This window comes from Hemicordylus capensis, chromosome 5 (assembly GCF_027244095.1).
Source record: "Hemicordylus capensis ecotype Gifberg chromosome 5, rHemCap1.1.pri, whole genome shotgun sequence".
In the NCBI taxonomy this organism is placed as follows: domain Eukaryota; kingdom Metazoa; phylum Chordata; class Lepidosauria; order Squamata; family Cordylidae; genus Hemicordylus; species Hemicordylus capensis.
Genome location: NC_069661.1, coordinates 215,019,472 through 215,033,225, shown reverse-complemented (window position 1 = coordinate 215,033,225; position 13,754 = coordinate 215,019,472). Strand labels below are relative to the sequence as shown.

Sequence of the window (13,754 nt, the reverse complement as noted above, 5' to 3'; positions counted from 1 at the left end):
CTCCCATCATCCCTTTGACCTTCGGTTATTGTGGCTGGGGATGATGGGAGTTGTAGTCCAACAACATCTGGAGCCTCAGCCTTTGGCCTTTCAGTCTTAAAGAAGGAGTCTCTAGAGCATTTTCCTTATGAGGCAAGGCTACAACACCTAGGGCTTTTTAGTTTAGAAATAAGACTGTGGGGAGATATGATAGAGAGATCTATAAAATCATGCATGTTGTGGAGAAAGTTGATGGAGATAAATTTATCTCCCTCTCACATAATTCTAGAATTAGGGGTCATCCCATGAAATTGATTGCCAAGAAATTTAGGTCCAACAAACGGAAGTACTTTTTCACACAATGCAAAATCAACTTGTGGAATTATCTTCCACAGGATGTGGTGGCAGCCAATAACATGGATGGATTTAAGAAGGGTTTGAATAACTTCGTGGAGGAGAGGTCTATCATCGGCTACTAGTCTGAGGGCTGTAGGCCACCTCCAGCCTCAGAGGCAGGATGCCTCTGAGTACCAGTTGCAGGGGAGTAACTGCAGGAGAGAGGGCATGGCCTCAGCTCCAGCCTGTGAGCTTCCCAGTGGCATCTGGTGGGCCACTGTGTGAAACAGGATGCTGGACTAGATGGGCCTTGGGCCTGATCCATCAAGACTGTTCTTATATTCTTTGAGTCTGTAGACACAAGAACCTTATCTGCAGATCTTTATTTCCCAAGTAGAGACACACCATCCTGATTCGTCTTAAGAATAAGCTGCAGGATCAGCAGCCCTGGGCACCTGAGAAGAAGAGTGATATATAGAAAAAATGCCAAATTCAGAAAGAGAAATGACAAAATAATTGTTGATATTGTTAAATGACTGTAGTATGAAAGTATAGAAAATGACTTACAAAGGCAAAAAACCCAAAACTGAACAAAAATGGACACAAGCAGCCCGAAATAAAATATTTCCATTCCAGCTCCACCTGAATCGCATCATTGGCTCATTCAGAACAGACATGCCCTTTTCCTTTCAGGGTGTGTGGGGGCAACATTGCTCTCTGCTTAAAGAACAACACCATGATCACCAGAGCACACAGGAACTCCCTGAGTCTCCCCCAGTTACTCAAACATACATAGTCATACACTCTCTCTCTCTCTCTCCTTCTCCCTGACCCACCACAGGTTTAGTCAAACAAGGAAGCTAATAGAGAGCCAATCAGCTAGCCCCTGGGACTTGAGGAAGGAGAAGAATAGTCAGCCCAGGACTGCCCTCCCCCCGCCCCCACAAATGGAGATCGAAAGGAAGGATCAATGATGGACCCACCCAGAGGCAGGAGTTTCTTCACTCTCCTGCTGCATCTTTTCTCCCTCTCAAGGATTTTACAGGGACTGGATCCATCCCTGCGTGTATATATTATTTGCTTTGCTTTTTATATAAGCCCTCTTCCCTCTTTAAGCCATATCCAATTGTGTTAGGGTTGCCATATTCTGGCTCTCTAATTTGCATGTTATGTAAACTGGCTGAAAAATAATTTCTGAGCAGAATAGTGACTGTACATTTTGCTCCATAACTCAATTTCTACAAGAGCTAGAACTTAGCTTTTAAAAAAATGAAATCTAGAATCTGGGTAGGCTAAGCAAGCTGGCTGAGATGCTTAAAATCTGGGTGAAAGCTAGAATTTGGGGGGACATGGCAACTCTAAATTATATCAAACTGGAGTACCAATAAAAAGTATCCAAGGCCCTTAGGTTCTGAAGAGTAGCAGTGGTGTGTTATACAAATGATGCAGGGGCCAAGCATATATTTCTGAACCTTTGAGATATTTCAAAAAGAGCAAAGAAATTGCGATGCAGAATTTAATCGATCGCAGTCGTTTTCCAGCATAGTCATTTTCAAATAGTATAAAACAATCACAGCGTGTTGACTACTCGTTTCAAACGTTGGAAAAATTCATTGTATTTCAGTGTAACTTAGTACGGCTAGGTGGTCCTTCAAGCCTGAGACTCCAGTCTGTAGACTCCCCACCCCTGCCTTTCCAGTGTTCTCTTTTCATAGTGTTTGAGATAACACAGAAGAATTGAATGTACTGCGTGTACTGGGGAGGTAATGAAAATAATTTACATGAGAGAGCCAGTGTGATTGCCTTTCTAGGACTGGGGAGACCCAAGTTCAAATCCCCACTCAGCCATGAAGCTCACTGGATGACTTTAGGCCAGTCACTCTCTGTTCAGCCTTACACTACTGCAGAGGGTTGTTATAAGGATAAAAGAGAGTGTAAGAACTACGTCTGCAGCCCTGGGCACCTGAGAAGAAGAGTGATATATAGAAAAAAATGCCAAATTCAGAAAGAGAAATGACAAAGTAATTTTTGAGATTGTTAAGTTACTGTAGTATGAACGTATAGGAAATGACTTACAAACATGATTGCATACAAATATTCCACTAATTCAGTAGACTAACCACGTTGAAACTCTATATTTCAGCTTTGGTTGTTAAGATTTTTTTAAAAATTGATTTTCTGAAGTATAAACTGGGCCTTCTTATGAATCAAAAATTATGTCTTACAAGACATAAATGCATGAGGTACTTCAACCATAAGAATAAAATCTCAGGGGAGTTTTGTGTGTGTGAACTGAGTGGTGTTTGTGATTTTATGTGTGTTTGGCCTCCTGGAATCGGGGACCATACATTGGTTAACTTCAGGTGTGTTTTTTTCTTGTAGTCACTGGGCCTACCCATCACAGATGAGCAAATACAGGAAATGGAAGCAAATCTGGACAACATAGATTTCAAAATGGCAGCAGAGGAGGAGAAGCGGTTGCGTCATGATGTAATGGCTCATGTACATACATTTGCCCACTGCTGTCCAAAGGCTGCAGGAATAATTCACCTTGGAGCAACTTCCTGCTATGTGGGGGATAATACGGTAATTGTTCTCCATATAGCTGGTTTTAATCAATTTGGATTTCATTTTGGGAATTTATTTATTTATTTTGTTCTGCCCTGATAGCTTGATCTAGTAACAACCATTAAGGGGGAAAGTACTAAAAACATATAAAAACCCAACTAGTTAGGAAGCTTTAATTCCTATTTGCTCCACTCAAGTTCAAACTTTAAAGGGTACAGAGCTCCTCATTGCTTCTGTAACCTACAGCGATACAGATGCAGAGTATTGTTGTCTTGTGCTCTGATTAAGAATGTAATCTGTTTTTCTTCCATTATCAATCAGCTGTGTCTGTTAAATCTTACTTGTACCAGTTATCTTGCTTAAAGTAAGTTCTGGTCAGGAGAGCTAGATTAAAAAAGAACCGTGATGTGTGGTGGCTATGCCTAACTGGTGGTGGCTATGCCTAACTATGTTGTTGTCTCACTAACACTATTCTGATACATACCAAATATGAACTTACAGTTGTTGTATGGAATATCTATCTCCCTTAGTAGGATTTTTAAAAATGTATTAAATATAGCCAAGATAGGATCCTAAGTCATTTCTTTAGAATCTAAAATGTCCAGTGTGGACTGCAAGAAATATGTATTTTGTTGTTTCAGAAACTAGACAGATAAATATCTACAGCTCTGGTCAGTAAGCTACTAGTTCACTGGGTAGGCTGTTACAAGAAGTGAAATAGCACGGGATGGTGGGTGAGTCCCTTAACCAGTGTTCCCTCCAAGGTGTGCAGATATGCGCACACACAAGGTTTTTTTAATGTCCTCAGTTAAATTTAGATCCCGCTCAGGTTGAGTCAGGAAGGCCCCACTCTGCATGTACGTGTGCACACACTGCCATGATATTGCCGCCCAGAACAAAACTCATTACACACACAGATGAAAAAAATTAAGAGGGAACACTGCCCTTAATCTTTCCCTGCCTACAAATTCTGTTTCCCCCGTTGTCTCTTTCTCCCTACCATTTTTACCTCTAGGCTGCCAATTGGAGGACCTAGCAGTATGCCTGATAATGCCAAATTTAGTCCAGGGACTTCCAGTTGCTGACCCCAATGTAGAGTCTAGATGTTTATCTGCATGTGTCTTTTTAAAAGAAAGTGTGTTGCCATTTCTCTACAATACACGCTTGTCAAGCTTACTGTTTTTAAACTGGATTTACTATAGAGTACTTTGCTGTACCAGACCTGCACTCTGACTTCTGTGTTCTGACCATGACTTATTAAAGCCTTACACTACTACTGATCCTAGGCTGTAGATCAGTGATCAAGTGGGGGCCACTTTGGTAAAAACAAAACATACACACACAAAAACCCTCCAGCATGAGAGCCATTTCCCACTGTACTGACCTCCACACAGTGCTGCACTTTGCCCAGTGCCAGTGGGGGAGCCTTTAAAGAGAAATAAGGCACATACATAGAGTGCTGAGAAGTGTCGTCTTCCTTCCCAGTGCTGTTCCCATTGAGTTCTGTGAGGAAAGCACTGGGAAGGACTACACCACCCAGAGCTGTGTACTCCTTCCAAGATGACTGGGGCTTGAGACTATTTAATTTCCCTTAAAAGAACCCCACCAGCTCCGGGTAAAGTGCAGCACTGTGCAGTCAGAAGGGTCACCTCTGCAGAGACTTGCGTTTTGGGAGTTTTTTAAATTGGTAAATGTATGCAAATGTGTTAAATAAATTTATACAAATGTGTTAAATAAATTAAATAAATAAATAAAGGTGCCAGTGAGCTGTGTAGAGTATTTAGCTTTGACTGAAGCCTCACCCAGGCCTAATACACGTTTAGTCAGGGTGCCACACTTAGGGTTGATGGGAGCCAGGGGCGTAACTACCATTAGGCAAGGGGAGGCAGCTGCCTGGGGGCCCCCACGCCTCGAGGGGCCCCCCAGAGGCAAGTCACATGACTCCCCAACAGCTGCAGAGCTTGGGTGCAGTGGAAAAGCCAACCCCAAGTTCGGAGCAAAGTCAGCATGCGTGCAGCAAAGTCCTTGTCTGCAGAAGCAACTTTGAACAGGGAGCGCTCTTCCCCATGGGAGGGTGGAGGGACGGGGTTAAAGTGAGGGAGTGGAGTTTTCTAGAGAAGCTGGCATAATGGGGATGTGAGTGTGAGTGCACTATATATTGTGAAGTGTGTGTGTATCAGTGAGGGGCCCATTTTAAAATTTTGTCTCTGGGCCCACTCCAGCCTTGTTACGCCCCTGATGGGAGCTGCCACTGGCTTTGGGGCCTTGCACCGGAGAACACTGCTCTAGAATAGTCTGGTATTCTTGTTCTGAATGTGATTATCTAGGAGATGAATGAGGAGGAGAAATTGTTATGAATTCCAAGTATGGTTTTGAGTTAGTCTTGTGCCTCTGTGGGGGCACCAGAGCACTAGCCCCCAGACCTTGGGGACCTGGTGCAATCCTCCAAGATCCAGGGGGAGCCTCCAAATAGCTGGGGACAGTGGCCTCCCACCCCGCTAAAGCGCTGCTTTTTAAAAAAAACTTAGAACTTAAAGTTTTTTTAAAAAACTTTAAAAAAACCACAAGGAGTGGCTGCAGGGTGGGGTGGAGGGAGCAGTCCTTCACCCTTCTCCCCTGTTCCCCGGCAGCGGTGGGGTGGGAGCAGGAGTGATGCTGCACCTATCCATTCAGGCCAGCATCTTTAAGCAAATGCGAGACGCACCTGTGCAGTTGAGAGATCGTCGCAAGCCCGTGATGTCACCAAACAGATTGGTGCAGAGAAATCCTAAAAAAGCAAGCATGCTGCATAGCAAAATGTTCAAAATCTCTAGGATATGTAACTTCTAGTACATGTAAAGTAAAGTTGTGCCGTCCAGTCGGTGTTGACTCCTGGCGACCACAGAGCCCTGTGGTTGTCTTTGGTAGAATACAGGAGGGTTTTACCATTGCCTCCTCTCGCGCAGTATGAGATGATGCCTTTCAGCATCTTCTTATATTGCTGTTGCCCGATATAGGTGTTTCCAGTTGGGATTCAGACCAGCAACCTCTTGCTCCCTAGGCAAGTTACTTCCCCACTGTGCCATGAGGAAATGGTAAATGTATAATCTCCTTCAGCTCTCTGCATCCTGCCTTCTTTATTTTTTATAAATATTTATATCCCAGCTTTCCATTTTCATTCAAATGGCAGCTTCTGTATATGTAATCACTAAATAACTATTGTTTGTTAATATTGTATTTATGATCTCCCAGAGACGTGAGTTTGGGTGGCATAGAAATATGTTAAATAAATACAGTATTAACAAACAATAGTAATAAATAATTACAAAACAGCAATTAAAATCCATCACTAGGTAGCGATCCAACTATCATTAGTTGCTTTTCCATAGCGCTCACCTTTCTGGTGGTATAGTAGTGATGCTAATCTCTTTGTGGCACATGTTAATTTGAAACTGACAAAGAGCAACGCTTGTGCACAGCAAGTAGCTTGGTACAAACAATTTTAGCTACATCCATGTGTCTTTGTGGAAGCTGCAGCGCTTACTTAAAATAAAGTGTGAGCAATGTGTTATTGAATAAAATTATATCTGAACGGAATATTCCTCTTTCCATACAGGACTTGATAGTTATTCGAGATGGATTCAATCTGTTGCTTCCCAAGGTGAGATGCAGAGTTTCATAGTTGCACATGCTGCTGATTTCCTGAGGCTGTTTGCCAAAGTTGGGGGGAAGGTTGAGTGGGAGGTTGCCCCCTTTCCACAGTCGGGGCTGGCAAGACACATGCGATGGGAGAACAGACATCTTGCAAGGTCATCTGATCATTTGCAAGTGATTGCTCCACTTTCTGTGGAGGTGATATAGAAGTGTGAAGGTCTATCTTCCAGTGTTTTATATTATTTTGGATGTCTCAAATCTGTAGAGATTGAAAGAAAGAAAAGTCACCAATATTGGCTACTATTCTAGACTGATAGTGGTCTGACCCACAAAGCACCTGAAATGGAAGCCTGCTTTATGAATATGATGGATATTTATATACCGCTTTTCAACCAAAGTTCCCAAAGTGGTTTGCATGGATATAAATAAATAAATAAATAAAATACAGTACATTTAAATTTAATTATACCCTTTGGGTATAGGGCAGGCTAGAAATGTAAATAATAAATAAATGGATTCCTGTCCCCAACAGGCTCACAATCTAAAAAAGAAACATAAGATAGACACCAGCAACAGCTGCTGGAGGGATGCTGTGCTGGGGATGATAGGGCCAGTTGCTCTCCCCCTGCTAAATAAAGAGAATCACCACTTTAAAAGGTACCGCTCTGCTCAGTTAGCAGGGGATACCAATTCAGTGTTGATACCTATTTTGTAGAGCTTCACATAGAACAAAATTAACACATTCAGACACAAAAAATATCTTCTTATGGTTTTAAAATAGCTCAGATTAGATGCATTATTTTATTCTCTCCCGTCACCCCTGTTCACACATAAGTATCTGACAGATGTTCCAGCAGGGCACTTTGAACTTGACTGAAGCTTCTCTTCCATCCTGTGGCTTCCTTCATTTTTATGTTTGTTTTTTCCCCACCCACCCCCCAACCTTTCAATATTTCTACATGCTTGCTAGCTCGCCAGGGTGATTAGTCGACTGGCAGACTTTGCTGAGAAGTATGCTAACTTGCCCACCTTGGGCTTCACTCACTACCAGTAAGTAATTTACAGATGTATTCATGTAAAAATTTGTTGACCTTCCTACCCCTCATGTCTTTAAGCCTGCCTCATATCAGTGGACTTTCACTGCCTGTTTGCACAACTAAGCTTAGTAGTTAAATTATAGGGTTGCACTTAAGGAAGTGTCTGCCTGTGAGTCTCTCTCTCTCTCTCTCTCTCTCTCTCTCTCTCTCTCTCTCTCTCTCTCACAGCATACTCATATAGTATGGATAACATGCCTGCATCCTTAAACATACATAGGCCTTAGCCCACTAAGGGTTCTCATAGTAACATAGGAAGCTGTCTTATGCTGAGTCAAACTATTGGTCCATTTAGCTCAGTATTGTCTGCCCAGACTGGCAGTAGCTTCTCCAAGGTTAGAGGCAGGAGTCTTCCTTAGCCCTATCTGGAGATGCCAGGAGCATGGACATTGGCATTTAAAGATACAGATGTGTCATCCATATTTATGCTTTTGAGGGAAACACAGATTTAACTCCTATGTGCCCACAATAGTTATCTCGCTTTATCAAGTATAATTAAGGACAGTAAAAGATGGTGCTTTTCTGAAGCTTGTTAAATGAGTGAAGTGGTCATTCTAATCAAGGCTGATTAGTCTGCAATAAAAGGCACAGATTAATGTGATTGTGAGAGTGCATCCATAAATGTGTTTCTGGAGAAATGGGAAAGCATGCTGTGGTTGTGGTGTGTGTTCATTTCTCCCCAAGAATAATTTAATGTGTAAATTTGAAAATGACAACTTTACTGGCAGTAATTGAACGCAAAGATGTGCGAGTTCTGTATTAATTGACTTAGATTAAAAGTCATTCTCTAGAAGTCAATTTTCTCTGTTGCTGCTGCAAATCAGGAAAAGGAGTCACCTTTTCTCTCGGCTTTGAACAATAGACTTTGAGCTAAACGTGGCTTTTCTATCATCTGGATAGAACAGCAGGAATTTCCTGGTAAATAAGATATTATTTTGTAAATCATTCCTAAAAAAAGTGGGGACATTAAATAATTCTAGCGCAACTTAGAATCTGGGTGTATATATAGGAAATTGCCTTATACCAAGTCAGACCTCTGGTTCATCTAGGACACTCCTGTCTAGGCTGATAGGCTCTGCAGGATTTTAGACATTATCTTTCCCAGCCCTACCTGGAGATGTATAACTTCAGCTTTGGGTTCTTGTTTGTTGTTTAAATAAAAACATAACCTTTTTATTCTTCGTGACTTTCGTAACTTCTCTACAGCTGAATTGAGTCAGAAACTCTTTTCTCATTATGTAACATGATTTTGGCTTACTGGGTAGAGGTTGTAGCCAAGAGTTGTCAGGATTGCAGCAGAGCCCATGCACTTTACTGCAATTGCATCCAGGGTCACACTGAGCAAGACTAGATCAGAAATGCTAGGATTTGACTTTGGCTGTAGATCTTGGGCCCTTTTCCCTCCTCCTGAGTGGCTTGGGCGACTTTGCAGCTGAGCCATTGGGCCAGGGATGATGGGAGTGATAGTCCAACAACTTCTGGGCATCAAGTTTGAGAACTCCTGCCTTAGTTTTGTTTTACTTTTCATATGTGAGCTTTTTTTAGATCGGCTTAGTCTTGCATAGTTTTTTAAAAATTAAAATTCCTGTGGTCCACTATTATATTAAATATATAAAGCAAGAGTGTGTCCTCAAGATCTCTCTGAAGCATTATGGCATAATCAACCTGCATTGCATGTTCCCAGGCATGCTAAGGTGTGCCTTGAAAGATCAAGGCCCTCTTAGTTCAGTATCATTTGCAAGAATCCCACAAACTGCAAAGTGGTCCACTAAAAATTGGCCAGTGACCCACCCTAGGAGGTAGCCATGGTTGTCTACTACTAACTACTACTACTAAATAATAATAATAATAATAATTCAATTTATAGACCGCCCTTCCAAAAATGGCTCAGGGTGGTTTACACAGAGAAATAATAAATAGATAAGATGGACCCCTGTCCCCAAAGGGCTCACAATCTAAAAAGAAAGACAAGATAGACACCAGCAACAGCCACTGGAGGTACTGTGCTGGGGGTGGATAGGGCCAGTGACTCTCCCCCTGCTAAATAAAGAGAATCACCACATTAAAAGGTGCCTCTTTGCCCAGTTAGCAGGGGTTACCAAGTTAGCAGGGGTTATTACCCACCCCTGTCTTTAGCAATGTAAGTAGTCTAGCTCAAAATATAGAACACGCATGCTAGCTTTCTTTGCTTTTGTTTCTAACATTTATATCCTGCTTTTCAGAGCGGTGAACATGGTTATGTTTATCCTCACAACAACTCTGTGATGTAGGTTAGGCTGGGCGATACACGACTGGCCCAAAGTCACACAGTAAGTTTAGTGGTTGAATGGTGATTCGAACTCAGGTCTTCCCAATCCTAGTCCAACACTCTTAACCATTACACTGTGCTGACTCTCACTATGTTGGAAGCTCATTAATCAAATATTGGCTTGGCATATAAAACTACAATTATCATGTTAGGACTCTTATAGGCCATGTTGATGTAAAATGTTTATCAATGAACCGAGAGTCAATCACTTTTTCCTATGGAGATTCTGAAAATAGTTTCTTAGTAATGCTTCCTAAGCAGCAAGAATAATCGCTTTGATAACATGCATGAAGACTGGTGGACTTGTCCTTAACTGACTTTCTGTTTGGTACTTTTAGGCCTGCACAGCTAACAACTGTAGGTAAACGTTGTTGCCTGTGGATCCAGGATCTGTGCATGGACCTCCACAATTTTGAACGGGCACGAGATGAGCTGAGATTTCGTGGTGTGAAGGGCACCACTGGCACTCAGGCCAGCTTCTTGCAGCTCTTTGAAGGAGATCATGACAAAGTAAGTATTCCAAGCAAAGGTAATTTTGAATGACAGTTAGCAAACTTTGAGAACAAAATGATTATAGGCTACCTTTTGATTCAAAACTTTTTCATTCAAGAATATTTTTTTTTTAAGTTGCAAAATTAAAACAGCATCTAAAAGCTGTCTTAGAATTCAGCAGCAGGTTTTAAAAACCTGCAAGCATTTGTCATAATAGGACAATAAGAATATCTTAAAGGGTTGCTTTGACCCAAAGGCCAGCAGGGGAAAAGACAGATGAACATCCTTCAGGTGTGTTCTAGGATAAAATTTGCATGGGGCCTCAAAAGAGCTGTTTCCTGAAAAAACCAGGCAGCAAGAGAGAGATTTGGCAATATAGTGATTGTATCAACAAAATGCTTGTGCTCAGAATGATGAGAGAAGTGGGAATTTATGTGGCATGGTCCTTATTCCCACTTCGGTCATTGCATTCTGAGGTTCCTGTCTATATTTTTTCCCCTGAGGTGGAGGAGCTGGACAGGCTGGTGACTGCAAAAGCAGGATTTAAGCGGTATGTAACAAACTTTCCCCCTTGCCTTAGCACTTAACATGATGCTAAGTGAGATATTTTTAAAGTGAGCCTGTGTTCCATTGTGTATGAATTTAGATTCTGCTCTGCAATTAACATTCCTTCTTCTGGAACTGTTAAGACCTATTATGAAAGAATAATATGTGATGTAGCTTTGCAATGGAACTCACGCCCATCTTGGTGGTGCTTTTCAACCTTGCTCTTGCATGGCTTCCCCCTTTTTCCCCCCTGCTGCCCTACTATATGCTAACCTTAGCCATATGGATGATTTTTCTAGATGGTTTCAAGCTAATATATTAAAGACATCCAGAAGCAAATAAATTTTAATGTAAACCGCCCTGAGCCTTTTGGGAGGGCGGTATAAAAGTTTTAATAATAAATAATTAATAAAATAAATGCAGTTGATGTTGTAGGACAAGGGTAGGCAACCTTGACTCTCCAGCTGTTGCTGAACTACAACTCCCATCATCCTTATCTGCAATAAAGTGTTCAGCAACAGCTGGAAAGCCAAGGTTGCCTATCCCTGCTGTAAGATACACATACATTGCTGCATACTCACTCAGCTTTGTTCATGGGACTTACTGAACATCATGATCTTTGTGTTTGGTTCCAGGGCTTATATTGTCACAGGGCAGACCTACAGTCGCAAAGTGGATATTGAAGTCCTGTCTGTTCTGGCCAGTCTAGGAGCATCCATACATAAGGTAAGGCCTACTTCATACTCGAAGGCACAGATGAGAGCAAAAAAGTCTCCAGAAGATACACACACAAGGCTAATGTTTCATGTGGGCAGTTCTTGCTTTCAAAAACCCACGCCTCATTCAGACTTCTTACTTTTCTCCTGATTCTCTAGCTTGTATTTGTCCAATATGCTCAGTACCTAGACTAGAGGATATTTGTTGAATTACAGATGGATACAAAAGTAATAGTAAGCTCTTTAGGAAATCTTAGAAATAAAATACCAAGTCAAATGCTAAACTAACTGGTAGCAGTGGAGTTGCTGACCTGTTCACTATAAATGTGTTTGGTTTTTTTTAAAAAATTAAAATTAATAAAGTTCTTTAGGATTACTGTTCCTGCTTGGAACAAATATCTATGATTTCTTCATCCTACAGTTATTCTCTGTGGTTTTGCTGTAAAATAATTTGTAAATTCTTTGGGAGAAGCATTCCCCACCACCACCCCTGGATTAGTAAGATGCTATCAATTTCATGTAAAATACTTGATAATTCTGTGCATCTCCCTTCTCTTTCAGACATTCTCCTACAGAATGTAGGAGTCCTAGAGAACTCCCATTCATTTATACTTCAATAGTAGCTCTTAGTTGCAAATGAGAAATGTTCAGAGTTCATATGGTGGTGTCATTAGAGTTGGACTAAATCACCACTCAGTCATGAAACTCCCTGGGTGACCTTGGACTAGTTACCATCTCCCAGCATAACCTATCTCAGAAAACTGTGAGGATAAAGTATGAGGGGAACCATATACACTGCACTGAGGTTCTTGGAAGTAGAGCAGGTTAAACATATAACAAATAATATGAGATGACTAAAGTAGCCTGTACAAATGTGTGTCATTTTTGAAAGGCACTGTTTCATAACATTTTTTCTATTTGTTGCTTGATCATTAAATCAATGTACATGGCAACTTAACATGCAATGAAATCCTATGCATGTCTACCTTGCATTCAGTGGTGCTTACTCCCATTGACTGTGCAAAGGATTGCAGCACTAATCTTGAAACATGTTTAATGTCCTGCTTCAGTTCAGTACAGGTTCTCTTATGTACCTCACTCAGAATGGCTTCCCCATTCATTTCAAACTGGGAGCCAATATGCATTGGGATTCCCCATGCATGCACGCACACATATGTACATACGTGTGTGTGTGTGTGTGAGAGAGAGAGAGAGAGAGAGAGAGAGAGAGAATGAGAATGTGTACACATGCATGGATTGAATTTTTGCAATTGGCTTTTGTGTACATTGTTTAAATAACTGAACTTGCTATCTTAATTATGATTCCTCTCTAATGAAAATGGTGGCACAAGTTATACTTCATGTGCCAGTATCGAATAACAGTCAGTTTTGTACAAAGATATCGTCTTGTTAATATCAATTCCTCATTCTTATCAGCTTTGTTCATTTAACTACTTTTGTTGCTATTTTAAATACATTTCTTTACTGAAAGAGTTTCATTCTTCTTCTTTCTTGCTGCTGCTACAGTTTCTTCTGGCACGTTTGTCAGAACGTTGATACTGCATTCTTGATATTGCAACATTGATATTTCATTCTTCAGTCAGTCCTTTCAAATAATTCAGAAGTATTGCACTATAGGATCCATACACCAATATTTTTCTTGTTATGCCATTGGATATAGTTTTCCTGCAGGGTCTTGCACATCAATTTTGAAGTTAATTAGTAGACCAGATCCATATATTTTTAGGGATGTTCATATTCAGCATTTTCTGAACTGATGAGATATGAGAGATTGTTCCATTATTTCTTTGTTAATAGACTTCCTCCTTCTAAAATGAATGGGGACATATGTAGATGAAATGAATTATTTTTTTGTAATTATTAGTAATTTAAACCAGTTCCCAAATTAATGCAGTATAGAAACTGTGAACTGACTCATGTTGTTTTTCCTCTAGATATGTACTGATATTCGCCTTTTGGCCAACCTCAAAGAAATAGAGGAACCTTTTGAGAAAGATCAAATTGGTAAGTAGTGAGAGTGAGCACACGTTTTTTGATCTGTTCTTTTTTTTTTTTTTTAAT

The 13,754-nt window shown here is 40.9% G+C and overlaps 1 protein-coding gene across 2 annotated transcripts in view; it reads left to right on the top strand.

The window, feature by feature from the left end:
* ADSL (adenylosuccinate lyase) overlaps positions 1–13,754 on the top strand; it is a 29,376-nt gene that overhangs the window by 7,281 nt on the left and 8,341 nt on the right. The window contains exons 2-9 of one of the 2 annotated variants that reach the window (XM_053256280.1): positions 2,698–2,901; positions 5,880–5,957; positions 6,479–6,523; positions 7,487–7,566; positions 10,257–10,428; positions 10,914–10,960; positions 11,592–11,682; positions 13,628–13,697. In XM_053256280.1, the coding sequence (XP_053112255.1) occupies positions 2,698–2,901; positions 5,880–5,957; positions 6,479–6,523; positions 7,487–7,566; positions 10,257–10,428; positions 10,914–10,960; positions 11,592–11,682; positions 13,628–13,697 (787 nt within the window). The remainder of the gene's footprint in view (positions 1–2,697; positions 2,902–5,879; positions 5,958–6,478; positions 6,524–7,486; positions 7,567–10,256; positions 10,429–10,913; positions 10,961–11,591; positions 11,683–13,627; positions 13,698–13,754) is intronic. The other variant, XM_053256281.1, reaches the window with a different exon arrangement.